The 27,926-nt window shown below is 40.2% G+C and overlaps 1 protein-coding gene across 5 annotated transcripts; it reads right to left on the bottom strand.

Moving 5' to 3' along the window:
- Positions 1–333: 333 nt before the first annotated feature.
- irf3 (interferon regulatory factor 3) lies at positions 334–27,329 on the bottom strand. Of its 5 annotated transcripts, XR_001322642.2 has the most exons (13): positions 27,094–27,329; positions 26,198–26,370; positions 25,792–25,960; positions 25,480–25,532; positions 25,315–25,375; positions 25,020–25,145; positions 24,472–24,717; positions 23,932–24,022; positions 23,533–23,819; positions 19,708–19,832; positions 8,398–8,559; positions 8,304–8,317; positions 334–1,963 (listed from the first exon to the last, which is right to left on the bottom strand). XR_001322642.2 is itself a non-coding variant. In XM_045701889.1 (12 exons), exons 2-11 carry the CDS (start codon positions 26,360–26,362, stop codon positions 8,434–8,436), a joined length of 1,446 nt encoding a protein of 481 aa, XP_045557845.1. In that variant the 5' UTR covers positions 26,363–26,370; positions 27,094–27,329; the 3' UTR covers positions 6,760–8,317; positions 8,398–8,433.
- Between the last annotated feature and the right edge of the window lie 597 nt (positions 27,330–27,926).

Below are 27,926 nucleotides of genomic sequence, written 5' to 3'. Positions count from 1 at the left end.
AGACCTGGAACTCCACGTGGGTCGTGCGCGCTGGGACCACCAGGTTAGAGTGGCAGCGGCCATGCGGTGTGAAGCGTTTGTGTGGCCTGTGCAGAGAGGATTATTATTACTCAATGAAATTAATTATGTAACAATTAATTCATTAGTAATTTGGGGCATCACAGGAAAAGTTTATTAATGAGTTACCGTTTCCCGAATTAACGCAAGAATTTATCGATATCATACCAGTGATCAATCAATAATTTCCTCATACCGGTCTTATTCAGAAACGTCGCATAATCCTTGGATATCTGCACGAACCCTAGCCTAAGTGATGAATCAGCGATACACAAATTGGTTTAATTGTTTATTTACTAACTAAATAATCACACAGAATTACATAAACACACGGTATAGGTTATATTGATTACTAATATAATGCAATGAAAATCCCCTGGTGGACTAACCCGATATGACGGCTTGTTACACAATGGAAAGGGGGTGGGGAAAGATAAAGAGCGGGAGAGACAAAGAGAGTGGACTTATCGTACATACATGGAAAGCTATGCTCATGGGAATATGAATACTTTGCAGATGAACGACCACTCATTGGAAAATATTTGCAATGTATATATTTACGCGTGGATGTCTTTGTCTCTCTGTTGAACTCGATCCGTCTATGGGATCTGGTTCGATGTAGGTCTCTGGTTGTGTAAGTCTCTGGTTGTCCACCAGAGGTCATAATGTCCTTCTTAGTTGTAGGATTCTTTTGTTCTGGTGTGTTCATTAGAATGTATACATCAGGGGTGTACCACGCTGTGTCCTTAGGGATCTGTATTTCCCTATGTTCGTTAGAACAGGTACTTCAGAGGAATCTTTGATGGTGAGAGGAATGTTTCCTTCCCTCTCGTCTTGGTCAATTGTCCTAGACCACGTTACATGCAGAGCTGCAGGTGGTGCATGTTTTAGTCTAGTTTTCACCGTTATCACTCGTCGAGAGTTTCAGAGGGTCTTACCATTTTCTGGTCTTGTAGTTTTAACCATTTCCAGCCGTGTAGCCACCGCTCCACGCGGACTGGTCTGATGTACATTTCGTTATGAGTCCTTTTAAGCACATCATGTTGACACGAACTCTGAGCTCACTTGGGTGTGGCTACTGACTGGCACAAGTTTTGCAAGAAAACCAATTCTCATTTAAAAGGATAAAATCACATTGCTATCTTTTCACAAATAGTTTCATATTTAATCATACAAGTTTTACAAAATGTAGATGTAAATGGGTTAATTAGGACGTGTACACTTATCTTGTCATACAGTCTTTCTGATAATTTTAATAACATCACAAATAGACATACATTTTCCATATCTGTCATAATTCTCAACATTTGGATAGTGAAATATATTTTCCCAATGTTCATTGTTTGAAGTTTAGGCAAAGTCTCTCTCTGTTGTAACAAAGGGATTTTTAACTTCTCCATACTGCAGTGCAAGAGAGAGAAAGTTTATGACTGGTTGTTAAGTCATAAAACTGGCCCAACTCCCCCTCTCCTCTGGGAGAGAGGGGGTTTGGGCTATCTGTTGTCCTGTGATCCTCACCAAGGAGAGAGTGATAACATTCATTTGATAAATGTTATTTACAATTACAGTATAAAGACCTTGAAATCCAAACATTTTTCCATGACAAAGACAAGGAAGAACAGTCTGATCATTTAAATAAACATTAATGAGCAATGTGGTAAGGTCTACATTCAAGCTTTCTCATACCAAGAAAAGCTTGATTTTGTTTGAGGTTAAACAGAAACTCTCCCCACATTGGCTCCAGACAGCACCCTCCAGATTGATTGTCACCTTGAAAGTCAGCAGTTGAGGGAGATTGGAGAATGGTACTGCACGCCTCTTCAGGTTATTCAGTTTTATTGATGCCCTGATTTTGTTATTAAGTTTCAAGATATGCCTTGACAACCTTGTCGCCATTGCTTGACCCCTGAAATGAAAAACAAAACAGTGTTACAGTTAGTTACTCTTGCTAGAGCTGGCCACCCGGCCAAACAGAGCAATACGGGGAGAAGGGCCTTGGTCAGGGAGGTGAGGTGAGCAAGAACCCGATGGTCACTCTGACAGAGCTCCAGAGTTCCTCTGTTGAGATGGGAGAACCTTCCAGAACAGGCATGGGCAAAGGCTGGCCCGGAGGCAGTATGCAGCCCACGACCTGATTCAATATGGCCCGTGGAATCATGCTCAGATCACATAAAGAACTCATGATAAAACTTTGAAAAACGTGTTTGTTATTCAAGTTAAAAGCCCAATGAATACTTGCCTTTGTGTAATGACTTAACTCCCACTGCTTGAGCAACATTTATTTTGAAGGGACGTATAAATAACAACTGCACGAGGACAGACAATGACTGACAGGCTGACACACGTCACAGTCACAAATAGTAGCTAGCTAGAAATTGCGCAAAAATACATTTTTCAAAGAAAAGTAGACAACGAATATAGGGTGTTCCAGCAAGAGTGGACATCAAAATATTTCTTTATTGAGGTATCAGGGAAAGCTGTGTGCTTAGTGTGCAAAGGGAGCATCGCTGTCTTGAAAGACTAAAACTTGTCCAGACACTTCCAGACGAAGCATGCAGAAAAATATAGGAATATGTCTTCTGAGAAGAGGGCAAGTGCATCAAAAGAGTTTTTTCTCAGTTGCAAACGCAGCAAGGACTTTTCACAAAACTGCATTCAGCAAACTACGGAATTGTAAGAGCTAGCTATGTACTGTCCAACAAAATTGCTAAACTTAGCAAGCCATTCACTGAGGGCGAATTCATTAAAGAATGTTTAACTGATTCTTCAGCAATACTTTGCCCCGACAAGAAAGATCTGTTTGAAAATGTTTCCCTGTCAAGACGAACAGTGACACAGCGTGTTGAGGACATTGCAGAGAATATGGAACAACAGTTGAAAGACAAGGTAAAGGATTTCACCTATTTCTCCTTGGCCCTGGATGAGAGCAGTGATGCACATGACACGGCGCAGTTGTTGATATTCTTACAAGGCATACACCAGACTTTTAAATTACAGAGGAGCTTGCTTCAGTGCAGTCAATGATGAACACAACCACAGGGAAATATTTATTGGAGGAGGTTAATACATGTGTGGCAAAGCTGGGAGTGAGTTTTGAAGTTATCCAGTGTGACCACTGATGGGTTCCCAAAATTGACAGGAAAAAACATTGGCCTTTTGAAAAGGATACAAGATCAAGTAGCTGAGCTGAACCCAGATCAGAAAATGATTTTCCTGCATTGCATTATTCATCAAGAGGTGCTCTGTAAATGTGTTCTGAAAATGAGCCATGTTGTGGATACAGTCACTGAACTGGTAAACTTCATAAGAGCAAACTCTTTAAACCACAGGCAGTTTGTCTCACTGGTGGAAGAGGCAGTCGGATCATACAGATCTCCCCTACCACACAAATGTGAGATGGCTGAGTTTGGGGAAGGTGCTTAAAAGGGTGTGGGACCTGAAGTCAGAGATTGCTGAGTTTTTGCAAATGAAAGGAAAATGTGTGAATTTCCCTCAACTGCAAGATAAAGAATGGTTGGCTGATTTTGCCTTCACCATGGACATCATGGCCCTCATGAATGAACTGAATTGCACCAGAGAGCATCCTGGCATCACTGCCTGGTATGGCAACTGCTCAGCCTCCGACCGCAAGGCACTACAGAGGGTAGTGCGTACAGCCCAGTACATCACCGGGGCCAAGCTTCCTGCCATCCAGGACCTCTATACCAGGCGCCGTCAGAGGAAGGCTCTAAAAATTGTCAAAGACTCCAGCCCCCCTAGTCATAGACTGTTCTCTCTGCTACCGCACGGCAAATGGTACCGGAGTGCCAAGTCTAGGTCCAAGAGGCTTCTAAACAGCTTCTACCCCCAAGCCATAAGACTCCTGAACATCTATTCAAATTATTTGCATTTGCATTGCCCCCTCACCACCACCTCTTTTATGCTGCTGCTACTCTGTTATTATCTATGCATAGTCACTTTAATAACTCTACCTACATGTACATATTACCTCAACACATTAACTCTGTAGCGGTACCCCCAGTATATAACTTCGCTATTGTTATCTTACTGCTGCTCTTTAATTATTTGTTACTTTTATTTCTTATTTTATTTTTGTATTTTTCTTAATAACTGCATTGTTGGTTAAGGGCTTGTAAGTAAGCATTTCACTGTAAGGTTGTTGTATTCAGCACGAGACAAATAACATTTGATTTTATTAAATTTGCTGCGTGCCATGAACGGTTCGTTTTCTCGTCGTTTTGAGGATTTCCAAAGATTAGGAGACATGCTCAGAAGATGTTTGTACGGTTTGGGTCAACCTATGTATGTGAACAGACATTTTCAGTGATGAAATATAACATGAGACTTCAGTCCTCCATTGATTGAGTAGTTTAAATGTAATGTTGAGCTCTCTCTTTCTTGTGCATATCCGTTAACAAGAGTTCAGTCCATGGTGCTGAATGCACAGTGTACATTTCCCTTCGTGTAGTTCATTGCATGTTTAATAATGAAAATACCTACCAAAAGGAGAACATGGATGTGTTTTTTTCTGTGCATGTTAAAAAAGTTCAATAAGTAGCATATCGGAACGTGATTTACGGTAGATATATCTGTCAACAGATATGATGTATAATCCTGTAATATGATTCTGGCCAGCGATGGCAAAAATATATTCTAATGTGGCCCTCCATGGAAAATAATTGCCCAGGCCTGTTCGAGAAGGACAACCATCTCTGCAGCACTCCATCAATCAGGCCTTTATGGTAGAGTGACCAGGCGGAAGCCACGCCTCAGTAAAGGGCACGACAGTCCAATTGGAGTTTGCCAAAAGGCACCTCTCTCTCAGACCATGAAAAACAAGATTTTCTGGAATGATGAAAGATTTAACTGGCCTGGACACCAAGCATCACGTCTGGAGGAAACCATGCACCGCTCATCACACGGCCAATACCATCCCTTGGCTCCACATATAAGCAAAGCATTCTGAACAGAATAGGAATGGGCCCATAGAGATATACGGTTCACTGGATACAGTATAGAGATGTTATATACATTGCCTTCAGAAAGTATTCACACCCGTTGACTTTTTCCACATTTTGTTGTGTAACAGCCTGAATTTAACATTTATTATTGAGATTTTGTGTCACTGATCTACACACAGTACCCAATAATGTAAAAGTGGAATGATGTTTTTAGAAATGTTCACAAATGAATTTAAAATGAAACGCTGAAATGTCTTGACTCAATAAGTATTCAACCCTTTTGTTATGGCAAGCCTAAATCAGTTCAGGAGTGCTTAATAAGTCACAATTTTTACATTTACATTTTAGTCATTTAGCAGACGCTCTTATCCAGAGCGACTTACTGTGTGTGAATGCATACATTTCATTAAAAAAAAAATCCCCATACTGGTCCCCCGTGGGAATCAAACCCACAACCCTGGCGTTGCAAACACCATGCTCTACCAACTGAGCTACACGGGACCTAATAATAAGTTGCATGGACTCACTGCTTGCAATAATAGTTTTTACATCCCTTCAGAAAGTATTTATACTTTTGAAAACTTTAAATAGTATCAAAAAGTTGTATGCAAGAAATCTAATCCAGATCAGTTCACACATTTTAAAGTTTGAATGGCCTTTCTTGTTTAAACAGTGTAAGAGGAGTAGCATCTCTAGAGGGTTAATGGCTGTGATAAGAGAAAACTGAAGATGGATCAACAACATTGTAGTTACTCCACAATACAAACCTAATTGACAGAGTGAAAAGGAAGCCTGTAAATAAAAATATTCAAAAAAATACATTCCGTTTACGATAAGGCACTAAAGTAATACTGCAAAACATTTGCAAAGAAACACATTTTTGTCTTAAAACACAAGGCCTAATATACACTGGAGTTCCTTACCAAGACAACATTGAATGTTCATGAGTGGCCTGGCTACAGTTGACTTAAATTCGGCTTGAAAATATATGGCAAGACATGAAAATGGCTGTCTAGCAACGATCAACAACCAAATATTGAACATTCTAGGTGTTCAAAAGTTTGAAGAAACTTACACAGAAAGACCCACAGCTGTAATCGCTGCCAGAGTGATTCAAACATGTATTGACTCAGGGGGTTGAACACTTATCTAAATCAAGATAGTATTTTCCATTTTTAAATGTTTGAATTTTCTTGCACTTTGACAGAATATTTTCTGTAGATCGTTGACAAGAAAATTACATACTTTATAATCCCACTTTCTAACAACAAAATGTGAAAAAAAAATCAATGGGTGTGAATACTTTCTGAAGGCACTGTAGTACACCATTATACAGGTCTATACCCCACCCAGAACCTTCATTTTGTCCACCTTTCAGTCAAGTCAGCCACATTTTTCTTGGACATACTTTCTGAATCCCAAAATCGATCCCTTGACCCTCCTCCCTACCACGCTTATAGATCTGAGAGGATTGGATATGTGGAAGCAATATAGCGACATCTCAACCCAGCCTTTTATCATAATGCTTTAGCAATCCTCTCAAATCTACAAGTGCCTACTGTCAGCACTACTGTTTTTGATCATGGTTTCTTCTCATTGGTCCACAGGGACAACATTATCCAGGCAGGGAGTGAATGCTAAAGGGAAGCTGTGTGGAAATATATCAATATTCCATAAATTGTATTTTTGGTCAGCTACAATGACAATACAGAGTGAAGAAAGTGATGTAGATTAAAACACATTTTAAAGGTATTTATATTTATTGTAGTCTGACTTAGTCTCATCGCAGCATACAGTTAAGTCTAGTCTTATGAAAGAGTGGTTTTGAAAACGAGATGAGATAGTTATGATGAGTGATGCATTCAATCTCATACATACATGCGGCCAGTACCATATTACAGTTATTATTTATTAAGACTTAAGTGAAATAGATGCCATGCCTATGCACTACCTCTCCAGTTTAGATGGATGATAATAACTGTGCTTGATTTGATATTTATCCTCAATTAATAATCCTGAACTGGTGCTCACAACTTTAAAAAGTTAGGAGCACAACATAACATTTAAGAGCACCAGAAAAGTGGATATTGCCTATATGAATTCAAACTACTTCTGAAGCACATGTTGTGCCCTAGAAACTAATAGGTAACCCTGTAAACACATTTGTTTATTATAAAAAGTTAAAATTGATACAAATACCTGTCATTGAAATTACATGAGTAGAATATTAGGTTTCAACATAGTTTGGGCATTTCTTTTGCCTAATTCCGTTTTGTCCCAAATGAAACCACGTCATGAGGGCACTTTTGAGGTCAGGAAAAATCGAATAAATGTACATTTTGAGTGTAGCAACATGCACCTATAGCAATACATAGACTGTTGTTTGGTTAGCGGTGTTTCTGTAGTCTACGTGTGCAATCAGCAAAACAAAATAATTGCAGGTAGCCTGGCGTAGGAGCACTGGGCCAGTAACCAAAAGGTTGCTGGATCAAATACCTAAGCTGACAACATAAAAATCTGTCGTTCTGCCCCTGAGCAAGGCAGTTAACCCCCAACCGATGATGTGGATGTCGATTAAGGCAGCCCCCCGCACCTCTGATTCAGAGGGGTTGGGTTAAATGCAGAAGACACATTTCAGTTGAATGCATTCAGTACAACTGACTAGGTAGCCTCCTTTCCTTTTCTTAACGGATTGATGGAAATCATCATAATATGTTTCTGCCAGGTAGGCATAGGCTACTTTGTAGTCGTTAATATTAATTGAAAAAGTTTTTGGGAAAGCCTTTCCATCTACCAGAAGGCAGTTATCATTAGCATCGCTAATGGCTACACAAGGTGGAAGACATACGCGCAAACCACATACGAATCACTGATGCATTCTGTTCATGTCTTATGGTATACATAGGTAAATTAATTAATCTTTTGAACTGTTTGGGCTAGAAACTATCCGTTTTCGATTTAGCCTAGTAATGGTGCAAGTTGCAACCATAACGCTAACTAATATGTGCAGGCTTTTTTCTCTAAGGCACTAGGAAACAATGAAGTCTAATCATTACAACAATTATCTGCGTGATTCTTTTTCTCGGCACACTGGTGCTCTCAAATAAAACATCCAGGTCGCACAGCAAAATATTAAGGCGCATATGTGACCAAAATAGTTACAATTTAGAACCCTGCATGCCTTGTTGATTACAGTATCATTGAAAAAAAAAAAAAAAAACAGAGTGAGGTTCCCTATTAGACATTCAACTTAAATGCTTATTTAACCCATTCCCCCTCACATACTGTTGTTTTGGTACCGAACAGTTGATCAAATATGGTCATACAAAATAGTAAACTTTATGATAGAAGGGATAATCAGAATTTGTACATTTTCCACAGCGAAACCTTATACAGTAGGTGGATCAGTCCCTCTTTAGCACAAGTCCATCATCTCCTGCAGGGACTCCTGCAAGGACAGCTGCAGTTCCACAGACTGCAGAGAGGAGGCACCACCTTCCACCGCTATTGACTTCAGTAGCTCCAGAGCGGTTAACACCACCTGATAGAGAGAAAGCGTATGAGTTAAAAAAAAAAAAAACATGCAGAGAAAACAAAACAGAGTCTCACTTCTAAAGGAGTGTGTGCAGGGGCGGACTCACAGTACGGGACCGCCGAGTGCTGAAACGTGTAGCACGTTGATGGGTTTGGATTTCTGAGATTTAACTATTAATCATCATTAGTTATATTATTAATCATTAGTTATAATAGAGACATGACAGGTGCTGTACTTAAGCTTTGGAGGGGATGGGTGCAGGGAAAACGGTCACAGTTGGCAGTACTGATAAGGGGAGGAACCGTTTATTGCCCATATCACTCAGCTCCCTGCCTAGCAATAATGATGCAATGTTTAGCAATAAGGAGGAGACTCCACCCAAAGTGGGGTGCGTATACTACCACGGGTGGAATCATGTCTTTGTCGATTCAGCTCTTTTATCTCTGGGAAGAATAAGCTTGGTTTAAGCTTTCACAGTGTCCGTTGAGTTCTTACTACAATAACTAGAACCTAACAGCGTAAAAATAGTCTGTCCTCGGTTGCAACACTCACTACCGAGTTCCAAACTGCCTCTGGAAGCAACTTCATCACAATAACTGTTCGTCGGCAGAGCTTCATGAAATGGGTTTCCACGGCCGAGCAGCCGCACACAAGCCTAAGACCACCATGCGCAATGCCAAGCGTCGGCTGTAGTGGTGTAAAGCTCGCCGCCATTGGACTCCGGAGCAGTGGAAAAGCATTCTCTGGAGTGATGAATCACACTTCACCATCTGGCAGTCCGACTGATGAATCTGGGTTTGGTAGATGCCAGGAGAACACTACCTGCCCGAATGCATAGTGCCAACGGTAAAGTTTGATGGAGGAGGAATAATGGTCTGGGGCTGGGCCCCTTAGTTCCAGTGAAGGGAAATCTTAACGATACAGCATACAATAACATTGTAGACGATTCTGTGTTCCAAATTTGTGGCAACAGTTTGGGGAAGGCCCTTTTCTGTTCAGCATGACAATGCCCCCATGCACAAAGCGAGGCCCATACAGAAATGGTTTGTCGTGATTAGCGTGGAAGAACTTGACTGGCATGCACAGAGCACTGACCTCAACCCCACTGAATACTTTTGGGATGAATTGGAACGCCGGCCACGAGCCAGGCCTAATCGCCCAACATCAGTGCCCCGACCTCAGTAATGCTCTTTTGGCTGAATGGAAGCAAGTCCCTGCAGCAATGTTCCAACATCTAGTGGTTAGCCTTCCCAGAAGAGTAGAGGCTGTTATAGCAGCAAAGGGGGGACCAACACCGTATTAATGCCCATGATTTTGGAATGAGATGTCCGACGAGCAAGTGTCCACATAACTTTTGGTCATGTAGTGTATTTCAGTAAAACAATTTGCGATATCGACCAATACCGATATATTTTTTGCCTTTTTAACCTTTCTAGCACAGATACAAACAGCAACCAGGTTTCAATGTTTATATGGCTAATAAGAAAAGGCATCAAATGTCTTGAATATTTTAAAAGGTGTAAAAAAAACTAAAAAACATTGCATCAAAAAGTGAGTGAAATGCATCAGAAAGGTACTGGAAAGTTCGGGAAAACATCAGGGAAGATCATCAGGCAATAATTGTTTGGGCAAGGCATCAGGCAAGGGAATAAAACAAATATTGCTAGAACCTATTTCTTGAATTCTAAATATCGGACATTTGAAAGCTCTAATTTTGACCGTCAAAATACCTCTTATAGGCAGTAACTTTCACAAGGACTAATTATGGTCAATTTAGACTGAGAATAGTATTGAGTTATGGTAAGGGGTGAAATAAGTATAGCCAGTTATAATTGTAATGGTTTAGCAGATTATAAAAAAAAGAAGATCAGTCTTTACGTGGCTAAAGGAAAAGGAATATAACATATACTGTTTACAGGAAACTCACTCCACATCCTTAGATGAAGTTGTGTGGAGAAATAATTTTCTGTCATGGACAAAGGAACTCAAAAGGTGTGATGATATTACTTAACAAAAATGTCGATCTGAATGTACAAATAATTAGGAATGATTCGCAAGGAAGGTGGATCTTTTTGAATACGAAAGTGGACGAAAAATTGATTTAGCTCATTAATCTATATGGTCCAAATCAGGATGATCCATACTTCATACCAATTTATTGAACTTACAGGCAACAAATTATCAAATCATTACAGTGCTAAGTACTCAAAGGACAGTAAAGGAAATCACTAAAAACTATCATCACCGTGCCCTTAATGAAATCACAAATATTATGGACACATTAGAAATAGTGGATGTTTGGAGACTAAAAAACCCCAACCTAGTGAGATATACATGGAGGAGACTTAACCAAGGTAGTCGTCTTGACTATTTGTCTCCGTCTCTCTTGCATCAAAAGGTTAAAAAAAAGTTTTAATAGGAGACAGAATGCGATCGGATCATAATCTAACTGGTCTTCACATAACTCCTATAGAATTTCCAAGTGGACAGGGATACTGGAAATTTAAATCAAAGTTTACTGGAGGACAACTTATTTTTAACTAAGACAAAATCATTTAGAACTGAATTTTTCCAGTATAATATAGGTTCGGCAAATCCCCTTATTGTTTGGGATACCTTTAAAATGTACCTTCAGAGGTCATTCAATTCAATATTAATCAATAATAAAAAAAGCACTTTCTGGCTAAAGAGACAAGACTAACAAAGGAAATACATGAACTTATAGTACAGGTAGATAGCAAAATAAAAACGATACTACAGAGATACAAAATAAGTTAGAGGAAAAACAAAAAGAACTTGAACTTATTCAAGAACGATCTAATGTAATCTATTACAAAAATAAAGCAAACTAGATGGAATATGGCGAAAAATGCACAAAATTCTTCCTATATCGCCAACACAGGAACGCTAACATTTTTTTTTGGTCATCTATGATTCTCCGAATTATATTTTAAAAGAGGAAGCTAAATATTTTAAGCAGCTGTTCTCTTTTCCGTCTCATCCTCTCCCACTGAATGAAGACTACGGTAATAAATTAACAAATGTACAGAAAGATCAGTGCCAAGGCCAAATTAGAGGAATAACTTTTTGAGGCTATTAAATCCTTTCAGTCTGGAAAAACCCCAGGGTTTGATGGCATACCGGTAGAGGTATTTTCTTGAAACTGCATTGTTGGTTAAGGGCTTGTGAGTAAGCATTTCACTGTAAGGTCTACACCGGTTGTATTCAGAGCATGTGACAAATAAAATTTGATTCGATTTTTTATATCAAGCCTTTTTTTGGTAAACTAAAAGCTCCATTGTTAGACTGTTTTAACAACTCCTATAGAAATGGTAGTCTGTCAGGTACTCAGTAGGAAGGTCTGATTTCACTATTATTAAAATGGGAAATATAAAGATCCAGTCTATCTAAAAAACTGGAGGCCCCTTACACTTCAATGTTGTGATGCAAAAATACTAGCGAAATGCATAGTACTCCGAATAAAAAAGGTTTTACCAGGTATTGTTCATCCTGATCAGACAGGTTTTTTATATGGACGATACATTGGAGATAATATACGACAACTACCAGAAATAATAGAATATCATGAAACATCTAAGAAGCCAAGCCTGGTAAGACTGGATCTTATTTATAAATGCCTGGATTTTTTCAATTTAGGTGATTCTCTTATAAAATGGGTAAAAGTAATGTATAGCAACCCCAGATGTAAAATAGTGCATAGCGGCTACTTCTCAGAGGGTTCTGAATTCTCAAGAGGAGTTAAACAAGGGTGTCCGCTGTTACCATATCTACTCAGTTTGACCATCGAAATGCTAGCTATTAAAATCAGATTCAATAACAACATTAGGGGATTAGAAATCCATGGCTTAAAAACAAAGGTGTCCATGTATGCAAATTATATTAAGTCCGCAAGCTAGATCACTGCAATGTCTTATTGAAGATCTAGATAACTTTTCTGGACTCTCTGGACTAAAAACGAATTATGATAAGTGCACAATATTACATATTGGATCTTTAAAAAAACACAACTTTTACATTACCCTACAGTTTACCTCTAAAATGGTCTGACGGTGAAGTAGACATACTTGGTATTCATATCACAAAATAAACTCAGGAAAAAAAGAAAATGTCCTCGCATTGTCAACTGTGTTTATTTTCAGCAAACGTAACATGTGTAAGTATTTGTATGAACATAACAAGACTCAATAACTGAGACATAAACTGAACAAGTTCCACAGACATGTGACTAACAGAAATTTGAATAATGTGTCCCTGAACAAAGGGGGGGCCAAAATCAAAAGTGACAGTCAGTATCTGGTGTGGCCACCAGCTGCATTAAGTACAGCAGTGCATCTCCTCCTCATGGACTGCACCAGATTTGCCAGTTCTTGCTGTGAGATGTTACCCCACTCTTCCACCAAGGCACCTTTAAGTTCCCGGACATTTCTGGGGGGAATGGCCCTAGCCCTCACCCTCCAATCCAACAGGTCCCAGACGTGCTCAATGGTATTGAGATCCGGGCTCTTCACTGGCCATGGCAGAACACTGACATTCCTGTCTTGCAGGAAATCATGCACAGTATGGCTGGTGGCATTGCCATGCTGGAGGGTCATGTCAGGATAAGCCCACAGGAAGGGTACCACATGAGGGAGGAGGATGTCTTCCTTGTAACGTATAGTGATGAGATTGCAGGCAATGACAACAAGCTCAGTCCGATGATGCTGTGACACACCTCCCCAAACCATGACGGACCCACCTCCTCCAAATCGATCCCGCTCCAGAGTACAGGCCTCGGTGTAACCCTCATTCCTTGGACGATAAACGCAAATCCGATCACCCCTGGTGAGACAAAACCGCAACTTGTCACTGAAGAGCACTTTTTGACAGTCCTGTCTGGCCCAGCGACATTGGGTTTGTGCTCATAGGCACCGTTGTTGCCGGTGATGTCTGGTGAGGACCTGTCTTACAACAGGCCTACAAGCCCTCAGTCCAGCCTCTCTCAGCCTATTGCGGACAGTCTGAGGACTGATGGAGGGATTGTGCGTTCCTGGTGTAACTCGGGCAGTTGTTGTTGCCATCCTGCACCTGTTCAGCAGGTGTGATGTTCGGATGTACCGATCCTGTGCAGGTGTTACACGTGGTCTGCCACTGCGAGGACGATCAGCTGTCCATCCTGTCTCCCTGTAGCGCTGTCTTAGGCGTCTCACAGTACGGACATCGCAATTTATTGCCCTGGCCACATCTGCAGTCCTCATACATCCTTGCAGCATGCCTAAGGCACGTTCACGCAGATGAGCAGGGACCCCGGGCATCTTTCTTTTGGTGTTTTTCAGAGTCAGTAGACAACCTAAGTTTTCATAACTGTGACCTTAATTGCCTACCGTCTGTAAGCTGTTAGTGTCTTAACGATCGCTCCACAGGTGCATGTTCATTAATTGCTTATGGTTCATTGAACTAGCATGGGAAACAGTGTTTAAACCCTTTACAATGAAGATCTGTGAAGTTATTTGGATTTTTAAAAATATCTTTGAAAGACAGGGTCCTGAAAAAGGGACGTTTCTTTTTTTTGCTGAGTTTATATGAATGAGCTCGCCACAATGAATTTCAATAGAAAACGTGTAAAAATAGACAAGATCCTGCAACCATGGAGAGGCTGTTTATTTATGAAAAAAAATGCCCCGATTAACTCCTCATATCTCAGTTTACTCACTTACTTATGGCGCTGCCTACTCCCGAGGATTCGTTTTTCAAATCATATGAGCAAAACATATTTTGCTTTATCTGGGACGCTAAACCATACAAAATAAAGCGTGCCAATCTGTATAATGAATATAAATTGGGTGGGTTGAGAATATTAAATATAAAAGTACTAAGCCTCTCTAAAAGCTTCACTTAATCAAAATTTTGACTTGAACCCTAAATGGTTCTCAAGTAGATTACTAAGAAAAGCCCATCCAATGTTTAAAAATTGCATTTTTGCCTTTCTGCAGATTGCCATGTCTTATTTTCAATTAATTGAAAATTATACTTTTTCAAACAAGCATTGCAGAGCTGGCTTCAATTTCATCCCCCTGAAAAGATGGACAAATATTACAACAAATATTATGGCTGAACTCAAATGTGCTGGTTGATAAATTACCTGTATTTATGGGAAAAATGTTTGAAAAGGGTATTTTGTTCTTAAATTATATTGTACATTGGAATGGTAGAGTTATGTCTTTCATGGAGTTATCAGATATCTTCCTGCTTAATCCATGTGTACTACCAATTGATTACAGCATTACCCCAAAAATGGAGGAGGCAGGTGGCAGTGGGAGGAGGTAGGGAACTGGTCTTTTGCCAAATATAAAGGATCAAAACTGGCGGAAGAATACAAATAGCATAAATAGGAAAGTTTACCAGTTTCATTTGAGGACTAGGATGTTGACAACTGTGCCATACAGATTGCAAAATAGTTGGTCAGAGATTGTTGATGTACCGATTCCATGGTACAGGGTGTACGAATTGATATATAAAAACGACAACATTCGACACTTTATGCTTTTCAGCTAAAATTATTGTATAGAATTCTTGCCACCAACAAAATGTTGAATGTTTGGGGCATAAAATCATCAAAGCTCTGCAGATTATATTGTGAAGATACAGAATCAATAGACAATTTATTCTGGTATTGCCCTCAGGTAGCCTGTTTCTGGTCTCAAGTTCAAGAATGGCTGAAAATGCATAACATTGATCTAAAATTGACCCAATAATTAGTACTGATGGGAGATCTGGAGAGACTGGGTTCAGTCAATTACTAATACTCTCATTAAAAGTATTTATCTTCAACTCGCAATCTATGGATTGTATTCGATTAGATAGATAGAAATTGTACGTTAAACATCACAGCATAGTTGAAAGATATACAGTTGAAATCGGAAGTTTACATACGCTCAGGTTGGAGTCATTAAAACACTCTACAAATGTCTTCTAAACTATAGTTTTGGCAAGTCGGTTAGGACATCTGCTTTGTTCATGACACAAGTAAATGTTCCAACAATTATTTACAGGCAGATTATTTCACTTATAATTCACTGTATCACAATTCCAGTGGGTGAGGTTTATCCTGTTAGGGCTAGGGGGCAGTATTGACACGGCTGGATAAAAAACGTACCCGATTTAATCTGGTTACTACTCCTGCCCAGTAACTAGAATATGCATATAATTATTGGCTTTGGATAGAAAACACCCTAAAGTTTCTAAAACTGTTTGAATGGGGTCTGTGAGTATAACAGAACTCATATGGCAGGCAAAAACCTGAGAAGATTTCATGCAGGAAGTGGCCTGTCTGACAAGGTGTCGTTCTTCTTGCCTCTGTTTATTGAAGACTGAGGATCTCTGCTATAACGTGACACTTCCTACGGCTCCCATAGGTTCTCAGAGCCCGGGAAAAAGCTGAATCGTGGCTTTGCAGGCTCTGGCTGAAAAAAAGTAGCGCGTTTGGGTAGTGGCTGGTTACAGTACTGTGAGACTCAGGCGCGTGCCCGCGTCGACCGAATGCTTTGTTTTCTTTCCTCTGTTTACCTAAACGCAGATTCCCGGTCGGAATATTATCGCTTTTTTACGAGAAAAATGGCATAAAAATTGATTTTAAACAGCGGTTGACATGCTTCGAAGTACGGTAATGGAATATTTCGAATTTTTTTGTCACGAATTGCGCCATGCTCGTGACCCTTATTTACACTTCGGATAGTGTCTTGAACGCACGAACAAAACGCCGCTATTTGGATATAACGATGGATTATTTTGGACCAAACCAACATTTGTTATTGAAGTAGCAGTCCTGGGAGTGCATTCTGACGAAGAACATCAAAGGTAATCAAACGTTTGTAATAGTAAATCTGACTTTGGTCAGGGCTAAACTTGGTGGGTGTCTAAATGGCTAGCCGTGATGGCTGGGCTATCTACTCAGAATATTGCAAAATGTGCTTTCACCGAAAAGCTACTTTAAAATCGGAAACCTCGATTGCACAAAGGAGTTCTGTATCTACAATTCTTAAAATAATTGTTATGTTTTTTGTGAACGTTTATCGTGAGTAATTTAGTAAATTCACCGGAGGTTTGCGGGGGGTATGCTAGTTCTGAACGTCACATGCTAATGTAAAAAGCTGGTTTTTGATATAAATATGAACTTGATTGAACAAAACATGCATGTATTGTATAACATAATGTCCTAGGTGTGTCATCTGATGAAGATCATCAAAGGTTAGTGCTGCATTTAGCTGTCTTCTGGGTTTTTGTGACATTATATGCTAGCTTGAAAAATGGGTGTCTGATTATTTCTGGCTGGGTACTCAGCTGACATAATCTAATGTTTTGCTTTCGTTGTAAAGCCTTTTTGAAATCGGACAGTGTGGTTAGATTAACGAGAGTCTTGTCTTTAAAATGGTGTAAAATAGTCATATGTTTGAGAAATTGAAGTAATAGCATTTCTAAGGTATTTGAAAATCGCACCACGGGATTACACTGGCTGTAGCGTAGGTGGGACGATTTCGTCCCGCCTAGCCCAGAGAGGTTAAATACACTAAGTTGACTGTGCCTTTAAACAGCTTGAAGAATTCCAGAAAATTATGTCATGGCTTTAGAAGCTTCTGATAGGCTAGTTGACATCATTTGAGTCAATTGGAGGTGTACCTGTGGATGTATTTCAAGGCCTACCTTCAAACTCAGTGCCTCTTTGCTTGACATCATGGGAAAATCAAAAGAAATCATCCAAGACCTCAGAAAACATCTGTAGACCTCCACAAGTCTGGTTTATCCTTGGGAGCAATTTCCAAATGCCTGAAGGTACCACGTTCATATGTACAAACAATAGTACGCAAGTATAAACAACGTGGGACCACGCAGCCGGCATACCGCTCAGGAAGGAGATGCGTTCTGTCTCCTAGAGATGAACGTACTTTGGTGTGAATAGTGCAAATCAATCCCAGAACAACAGCAAAGGACCTTGTGAAGATGCTGGAGGAAACGGGTACAAAAGCATCTATATCCACAGTAAATTGAGTGCTATATCGACATAACCTGAAAGACCGCTCAGCAAGGAAGAAGCCACTGCTCCAAAACCGCCATAAAAAGCCAGACTACGGTTTGCAACTCCACATGGGGACTAAGATCGTTCTTTTTGGAGAAATGTCCTCTGGTCTGATGAAACAAAAATAGAACTGTTTGGCCATAATGACCATCGTTATGTTTGGAGGAAAAAGGGGGAGGCTTGCAAGCCAAAGAACACCATCCCAACCGTGAAGCACGGGGGTGGCAGCATCATGTTGTGGGGGTGCTTTGCTGCAGGAGGGACTGGTGCACTTCACAAAATAGATGGCATCATGAGGTTGGAAAATTGTGAGGATATATTGAAGCAACATCTCGAGACATCAGTCAGGAAGTTAAAGCTTGGACGCAAATGGGTCTTCCAAATGGACAATGACCCCAAGCATACTTCCAAAGTTGTGGCAAAATGGCTTAAGGACAACAAAGTCAAGGTATTGGAGCGGCCATCACAAAGCCCTGACCTCAATCCCATAGAACATTTTTGGGAAGAACTGAAAAAGCATGTGCGAGCAAGGAGCGATACAAACCCGACTGACTTTTTTTATGGCGGTTTTGGAGCAGTTACACCAGCTCTGCCAGTAGGAAAGGGCCAAAATTCTCCCAACTTATTGTGGGAAGCTTGTGGAAGTCTACCCAAAACGTTTGACCCAAGTTAAACAATTTAATGGCAATGCTACCGAATACTAATTGAGTGCATGTTATCTTCTGACCCACTTGGAATTTGATGAAAGAAATAAAAGCTGAAATAAATAATTCCCTCTAATATTATTCTGACATTTCACATTCTTAAAATAAAGTGGTGATCCTAATTAACCTGACAGGGAATTTTTACTAGGATTAAATGTCAGGAATTGTGAAAAAACTGAGTTTGAATATATTTGGCTAAGGTCGATGTAAACTTCCCGACTTCAAACTGTATGTCGCGTAGAAATCCGAAGAGGATGGCCAACAGAGATAGGTGGGATGGGCTGAGGGTTGGGATGTGGAATTGGAGACAAGTGGGAGTGGAGTTGCTGGGCAGGGGATAAAATGATGGTCAAAGATAAAATTATAAAAAATAATGTCAAAATAAAACATAATAAAAAGTAAGTTTGAATGACACTGAGGGGCAGTGTTTTTACAGCTAATGCCGGTTTGCCTGAGGCTGATGCCGTGCAGGTGTTTGTACACATGCATATACACACACTCTCATTCAAATGCACACATACACGGATACACACACATGTAAATAGTGCCAGACATGCACTCAAACATACACAATTGGCCTTGCTGTTATGATTTTAGTTGTCCTTGATCTCCTTTGTTTTTTGCATTGTTATTTTCTGTAGTCCTGTCTTTTTTCTCTTTAGTTCATTTTTCTTGGTTGTTGGTGCATTGGGAGGGTTCTTGGGGGGAGTGGAATTCTTTAAAAAAAATATATTAAAAACATTTTTTTTGGGGGGGGTCGAGACTGTGGGAGGGGTCTCAGATGGTTGAGGGACAGCTCTTGTGGAACTGTGGGGGGGATCTTGGAGGGTTCGGGTCCCCGTTTTTGGCCTTGTGGGAGATCTGTCGACGTGCACTTGTGCAGGGCGTTGACCCTGGATGCTTCTGTGTGTCGCTCTGAATGGGAGTCTGTTGGATGACTGGTGTGGTGTAGTTGTTGAGCGGCTTCACTGCAAGTATATTGTATGTTTTGGATATTCAATAAAATAAAACAATTATAATTGTGTAGAAAAAAAAGATGTGCATTGTTTTCAATTGCGGTTTTGTCAGTCCCTTCTAACGTGTCCTGCATGGCTTGGAAACGTCATATAGGGAAATAGCAGACATATATTTCCTGAGAGTTTCAACTTTCAGGAATGGGGTCATAATAGCTAAATAGCCCCAACCGTAGAGCCGATTTCGGAGGAAGAAAACAGAAACCGCTCCGCTTGTCACAACCGCTAATAGTGCACATCGTAGGTTACTAACAACCATAGGTGGACCTCGAGCGGAGGAGGAAGGCAAGATAACAGAAATGATGTATTATTAAACAAAATTATGCCAAGTTCACGAGGCCTGCTTATGGCTGTGCGTGTGTCTCACCTCGACCATGACCAGTTTCTTCTCCCAGGGTCTGTTGTCCGGGTCTGGCCACTTCTCTCCCAGACAGAAGAATAGAGAAAAGGGGGGACATTCTCCTCTATGACTGTCCATGAACTTCAACAGCCCTGGAGAAAGAAGGGAAGAGGGTGAAGGGATTCGAAGGTCAGTGCCAGAGAACTACACATCTACCTGAAAGACTGAATCACTCCCTCTCAAACCTATAAAAGGGGAAGTTCAGTATTTTACAACTTATTGTTAGATGTTCCTAACAGGGCTCCCGAGTGACGCAGCAGTCTAAGGCACTGCATCTCAGTGCTAGAGGCGTCACTACAGACCCTGGGTCGATTCCAGGCTGTATCACAACTGGCCGTGATTGGGAATCCCATTGGGCGGTGCACAATTGGCAGAGTCGTCCGGGTTAGGCCGTCATTGTAAATAAGAATGTGTTCTTAACTGACTTGCCTAGCTAATTAAAGGTTAAAAAAATTAAACAAATAAAAGTTAGCAAACCTGAAAGTTGTCTATGCGCCAGGAGAAACTGTAAAGCTAAAAATCACACAGGGGACGTCCGTCAATGGCGTGAATTTGCAAGTGAGAGAATAACAAGCATTAATTCACATACACAGCATTGTGTACACTTGCGTTGTCATGAAAAGTAATTCTAAAAAGTTGTACTCTCTCTTGAAACTCGGAGCAACCACATTCCTCAAGTTTTCCAGCCGTAGCCTGGGCTACATCCCCATGATCAAAATTAACATAGGAAGGCTGCTGCATTGTTTTCAAATCGGTAGCCTATTTGTCAGATAGGCCTAAACCATAGCCTACAGACCAAAATATTTTATAACCATAGAACTTTACTTAACGTTGAAGTCAGAAGTTTACATACACCTTAGCCAAATACATTGTAACTCAGTATTTCACAATTTAATCCTAGTAAAAATTCCCTGTCTCAGGTAAGTTAGGCCCACCACTTTATTTTAAGAATGTGAAATGTCAGAATAATAGTAGAGAATGATTTATTTCAGCTTTTATTTCTTTCATCACATTCCCAGTAGGTCAGAAGTTTACATACACTCAATTAGTATTCGGTAGCATTGACATTAAATAGTTTAACTTGGGTCAAACGTTTTGGATACATTTTACATTTTAGTCATTCAGCAGACACTCTTATCCAGAGCGACTTACAGTAGAGTACATACATTTTTATAACATTTTTTTACATACTGGCCCCCCGTGGGAAACGAACCCACAACCCTGGCATTGCAAGCGCCATGCTCTACCAACTGAGCTACAGTGGGAAGTCTACAGTGGGTAGACTTCCACAAACTTCCCACAATAAGTTGGGTGAATTTTGGCCCCTTCCTACTGACAGAGCTGGTGTAACTGAGTCAGGTGTGAAGGCCTCCTTGCTCGCACATGCTTTTTCAGTTCTTCCCAAAAATGTTCTAAAGGGATTGAGGTCAGGGCTTTGTGATGGCCACTCCAATACCTTGACTTTGTTGTCCATAAGCCATTTTGCCACAACTTTGGAAGTATGCTTGGGGTCAATGTCCATTTGGAAGACCCATTTGAGACAAAGCTTTAACTTCCTGACTGATGTCTTGAGATGTTGCTTCAATATATCCACATCATTTTCCATCCTCATGATGCCATCTATTTTGTGAAGTGCACCAGTCCCTCCTGCAGCAAAGCACCCCCACAACATGATGCTGCCACCCCCGTGCTTCACGGTTGGGATGGTGTTCTTTGGCTTGCAAGCCTCCCCCTTTTTCCTCCAAACATAACGATGGTCATTATTGCCAAACAGTTCTATTTTGGTTTCATCAGACCAAAGGACATTTCCCCAAAAAGTACGATCTTTGTCCCCATGTGCAGTTGCAAACCGTAGTCTGGCTTTTTTATAGCGGTTTTGGAGCAGTGACTTCTTCCTTGCTGAGCGGTCTTTCAGGTTATGTCGATATAAGACTCATTTTACTGTGGATATAGATGCTTTTGTACCCATTTCCTCCAGAATCTTCACAAGGTCCTTTGCTGTTGTTCTGGGATTGATTTGCACTTTTCGCACCAAAGTACATTCATCTCTAGGAGAGAGAACATGTCTCTTTCCTAAGTGGTATGATGGCTGCGTGGTCCCATGGTGTTTATACTTGCGTACTATTGTTTGTACAGGCATTTGGAAATTGCTCCCAAGGATGAACCAGACTTGTGGAGGTCTACAATTTTTTTTGTGAGGTCTTGGCTGATTTCTTTTGATTTTCCCATGATGTCAAGCAAAGAGGCACTGAGTTTGAAGGTAGGCCTTGAAATATATCCACAGGTACACCGCCAATTGACTCAAATGATGTCAATTAGCCTATCAGAACTTTATAAAGCCATGACATCATTTTCTGGAATTTTCCAAACTGTTTAAAAGGCACATTCAACTTAGTGTATGTAAACTTCTGACCCACTGGAATTGTGATACAGTGAATTATAAGTGAAATACTCTGTCTGTAAACAATTGTTGGAAAAATGACTTGTGTCATGAACAAAGTAGATGTCCTAACCGAATAGCCAAAACTATAGTTTGTTAACAAGAAATGTGTGGAGTGGTTGAAAAGTGAGTTTTAATGACTCCAACCTAAGTGTATGTAAACTTCTGACTTCAACTGTAGCTAAGTAAGAACAATTCCTTGAATTCCCTTTCTACAATTGAATTGACCCACACAAACTCTAGACCAGATTTGATTAATTTGAACCAAGGCACTCAATAACCATGCCGTTTGAAATGTATCAATCAAATTGTCTGTCAGCAACAGTGATACCGACAAGGAATGACATTGACAATGTGATATATAATTCCGAAACACAATTCAGCTCGTGACGCAGTTGATGCTCACGGCCATTCGTTTTCTCTTATTCACTCCCATCCATTCTATTTCCAGCGTAAACACACTCATTCATGCGCATAAAAAAATTAAATTAAACACTACCCGTGTGATTTGGACTTAATCCGTGGTTGGGTTTTCTTCACTAAAAACTTCTGCTATCTTAAGATCGATGTATAGCGGCAACCCAGAAAGGTTTCCCGCCCGGGGGGGGAATTTTCCAAAGCTAAACAACCGTATCCCATTCTGCTCCCCCTTCCATTTTCTCACTGTCAATCGTGAGCGATAATTATTTAAGTTTTACCGGTGAAATCTCCATGCAGCATCTGCATGGCAACCATATAATCTCATTCAGTTTCATGGGAATATGCATTTAGATCTTCTTGAATTACGCAGTGTTGTTTCGTGACCTATTTTTTTAGCAGATGGTGTTACACTGTTGCCTATCTGTGTTTTGTTTCAAACAAAGCACATATTTTGCCTAGTGGCGTGCGCTGTTGAGTTTTTACAACATGTCGTTTATAGTTACAGCAGACAAAAGAACTGGATGAGAACAGGAAGAGCGCCAGAAGGAGGGGAGCTACGTAGAAAAATTGTGTGTGAAGTAGCATATGCGCAGAAGGTACGGACGGCTGTTTAGCTATCGGGAAGAGGTGTCCAGATAATCTGGTCACGCAGCCAATCCGTTTAGAAAATTGCAAGGTCGCTCCTATCACTCCCATTGATCTTTAGCTAGCGGTGGCTAAAGTTAGCTGAAGTTTGTAGTGGGTGAACCCGAAACACGGACTACACTTTCTCCTGGCCCATAGACTACTTTAAGGTTGAGGAACCATCTTACATTTAGTAAATACTGAACTTCCCCTTTAATAAGTTTCTCTGAAATGATTATTTTACATTTTTATCATGACTCTTTCCTAAAAAAAATCTATCAGTCTCAGTATATTTTTTCCTCTTTCACCTCCATAGAAGTCCTTGGCCTGATATAGTGGTTCCGGGAATTTGGACACTGCCTGGGGCCTCCTGCTCTTGTCAAACTTGTCAAGGCTCCAGAAGGCCTTAATTCCACCCTTACGGAGTCCGTAGATGATGGGCCCGGAGGCACCCACCTCCAGGCCCTCTCCCAGGAGAGCCAGGATATCTTGGGTCAGTTTGGCCTGAGTTTCATCCCGAACAGGCGGTGGACTGGGCAGAGAGACCAGATTCAGGCCAGAGTCTGGGTCCAGAAGCGGTTGTGTAAGTTCAGGTCTAGTAGAGACAGAGCTACCTATTAGTCCAACAGGGCTAATTGTCCTGGGTTCATAACCAAACACACAATAGACAACAACAAAAATTACAAACGTGCTATATGCCATTTTACCTGTAGACTAATCTGAACCCTGCCTCGTTCTCAACCAGCTGCTCAAGCATCTTCAATCCCCGGTAGTACACAGAAACCCTGAAGTGAGTCTCTAGGGGAAGAAAGGAAAATAATAGATTGTTGTCAAGATGAGAGGAGGAACAACTAAACCTGGGGAAAGATAGTGTTCTGTGCATGACCATATACTGTCTAGATACAGCATTGAAACTATGGGTAAACCCACGGGAGTGGCACTCCCATAACAAAACAGGGTTGTTTCAGTAGCAAAAAAAACATTTTGAAATGGAGGGAAGGAGGTTCAACTTGTTCATGTAGAACACAGATTGTGTTCTACATGAACAATACCTGCTGAACAATCTTGAGCAGCCCTATAAGCATTGAAACTAATAACATTGGCACGCCCACATTACAATTTATAATTATATGTTTTTCTAAGATATAGACTGTATTGACACCAACTACTGTGTGAAGAGAAGCCAATTGGCATTAACTTCAATTCTAACACCCACAAGTAGTAATCCGATAATATTCATAACTTACTAAAATTTTCGCCCACCATGGTTCTGGACAATTCATTTGTGAACTGCTCCACCACCTGCTGTTCATGGGCACCACCTACGGGTCCATCCATTGGATACACCGGTTGCGGGGGCAACACGGCTCCTCCCACAGCATCCTCCATTACAACCGGATACTGCTGTTGCCCTTGCAAAACATGCCCTCCAATCGCACCCTCCATTGGATATTGCCGTTGCTCGACGGTGAGTTCATAACCCTGAATAGCCTCTGCAGAAGAGGTTGGAAGAGTGAAAAGAAAGACTTGGATAAAGCCTATATTATGATAATCATTATGGGCCAGTTTCCCGGACACAGATTAAGCCTAGTCCTAGGGCTTCCTAGTCCAGAAAAAGGCTTAAAAGATGCACTATGCTGAAATCACTCCGTTATTTCCTGGTTGATAAAATTCTAATAGTTCACCTAATTTCAGTTAAGGTGACAAAACAATCAAGTATAGTGTATAGAATCATTGTACCATCGCAACCACTGTGAAATACATTTTTTATAACTACTGGTAGCTCGCGATTGACCTGTTGGAGACCCCTGGTCTAGAGTGCCACATTGGAACGGTTGGTTCCCAGCTGTTTGTTCAATGTTCAACCCTTGCAGACATTTCTGAAGTATATCCTGGTTGAAAGTGGTTGAGATCCCCTCTGCTGGTGAGTAGTTGTGGGAAAGATGAGTGAAGACATAACATGAGATAACAAAAGAGACATAGGGTACATTTACATTTATGAAATGTACTACTTTTAGATTGCATTAAATATCATCCATTTCCTGAAAGCTTGTCGTTAAATTGTCACGTTAAACTTTTATCTGCATTACCTGTGTATACAGTTTCTTCTGCTGCATGGTAAAGGTCATTCAAACATGGTAGACCATCACTCTAAAAGAGCAGAGTTGGGGAAAAAGAAGTGGTGTTTAAAAATGATTTTACAGTACAGGTACTGCATTCCATTCACAAGTGACAATTCTTATAAGCACACTCACTTCTTGTAATGGACTGGGATCTTGATACAGATCATGTTCTGGGTGCTGAGATCCTTTAGAGATGTACAAGTTTGAAAACAAAATGATTGAGTGTCATTTTATGTTGTTTCAGAACTGAAGTTCTGCTACTAACTTATGTCTCCATTTAGATATGTAATATTGTTGCAACTTTCAGTAAATGTTTACCTTTTGGCTATTTACTGTATATTAAAGAGAACCTGTTCTATTTGACTCATATTTCACTCCTATGTCACACCCATATGTCATTGTTTTAATAATAAATCAAGCATTGATTTATCAAGCAAGCCTTACCTCCCGTGGGTGCCTCATCTGGCCACTGGAACAGTTTGTTGGGGTTGGCTGCATCATTTTTATTGTCAAGGAGCATTTTGAACCCCTTGGCTCGGAGGGCAGAACGGAAGTTTCTCTTCCAAATGGAGGGGTCACCTTGAACCCTACCATTGCTAACCTCAGCCCACGCCTAAGGAGAAGTGGGGGCTGCATCATACCTTCTGTATTTTTGAAAGTTATTTATCTTGAAAACTTGATTGCTGACATGCAACATATTTTGGGACTATAAACAATGGACTAACGAAACAAATACTGTACCAAAATATAGTTTTTGGGAGGAACTTTGCTTTAAGTTTTGGGAGCAGTAAATGGTGAGTAACACTGTTATTATTTATTTTTTAAGTGAGGAGCGAGATATTGACTTTACCTTGAAAATAAGTACATCATCGCTGCAGGAATCCTGCCTCAAAGCATGTTTCCAAGGGATGCAGAACTCTGTTCGCTCCTGATTGGTCCAGGTAACCCCTGGATACTGGCCACTATTTATCTGTTCGCGCAGCCAAGGGATTAGGAGCGGTTTGGATTGAGACATTTGTTAATCTAAAAGAGTTAAAGAAGAGCATTGTTAATTTGTGACAGCCTGTGTCCACTGGGAACAATATGTATAAAATAAATTGTGGTCAGTATTAGTCAGTATCTTTCTGTAAATCACAGATTAACAAAAGTTTTTTTTTTTTTAAAATATGAAAAAGCCAGACATGCGTTTACATTCACAAACTGCAAATGATAGAAGTGGTAGAATGAATAAAAGTTCAAGTAACAGTAATAGGGGGTCATCATATTACAAAAATGCACGCGTTTTAAAATCAGAGATAATCAAAATATAGCCTAGCATTCAGATTAGACGGTACATAAACATTGGAAATTATAAAACAGGGGTTGAGTATACTTTGTGTAAAAATAATTTGACAAATGCAACACAAATTACACATCTATGGATCTATCTATGTATTTTAAAACTGCTAGGATTCTGGTTTAGGCTGTGTATCATCATAGATTATGGATTTAAAAAAAAAAAAAAGCAACTCCACTGTATCTGTATCATAAATGTATTCATTGTGCATGTTATGGGCAATCCTAGCTACTCTTTGCTAGTTCAGGACCGCAATAAATCATTCCCAGAGATTGTAGAGAGGTGTAATAACAGACTTCGATTTGATTCATTTGTCACTTTACCACACACACACACGTAATTGACATTTGCATTAGATTGAGTAACGCAACAGTGCTAGCAAAGAATTGCACATTTAAAGGTCATTTTACCTCGTCTTCGAACAGTGTGCCGACGTTCACGAATCAGTTATTGTCTGGATTAAAGTAACGCTCAGTCTGGTAATTTTCCTTAGATATATTATGCAGAAAATGTGAAGTGTGTCGACCGTGACTACAGAAACTGCCATCAAATTCAAACCGAGGTATCTGTATGTCCTGTCAAGCGAATGCTTTCTTGGGAAATCCAGTGTCTTTAGTTTCGTTTTCCAGTTTACACGTCACAAACAGCTCTGAGGTAACTTCCTTTTTGTGATGTATCCAATACCACTAGGTGGCGTATGTACACTATTTCAAAATCAAATCACATTTTATTGGTCGCCTAAACATATTTTGCAGATGTTATCGTAGGTGCAGTAATACCGAACAATACACACAAATCCCCCAAAATAATTCAGAAATTAAGCAAATACCTGAACGAGCAATGATTCCGGAATATAAATATATATGATGGTGTGTGTATATAGAGTATATGGACAGTATAGGAATTTAAAAGGTGTGTACAGCAGTAGTTGTACAGGATGAGCCATGACTAGAATACAGTAATATACATGTGAAGTGGGTAAAACAACAGTTTGTAAACATTAAAGTAACCAGTGCTCAATGACTATGTGCAGTACATTGGTCAGGAGTCTCTAAAGGTGCAGGGTAGAGTACCAGGTTGTAACTGGCTAGTAACAGTGACGCAGTTCAGGGCAGGGTACTGGGCGTAGGCTGGCTATTGGTGACTATTTACCGTGGTGTAAAGTATTTTCAAGTAGTACTTTCAAGTATTTTTACTTAATTTTTTGGGGGGTATCTGTACTTTACTATTTATATTTTTGACA

This window comes from Salmo salar, chromosome ssa19, assembly GCF_905237065.1.
Source record: "Salmo salar chromosome ssa19, Ssal_v3.1, whole genome shotgun sequence".
In the NCBI taxonomy this organism is placed as follows: domain Eukaryota; kingdom Metazoa; phylum Chordata; class Actinopteri; order Salmoniformes; family Salmonidae; genus Salmo; species Salmo salar.
Note: the sequence above shows the minus strand (reverse complement) of the source record. Positions and strands in the feature narration are given on the sequence as shown.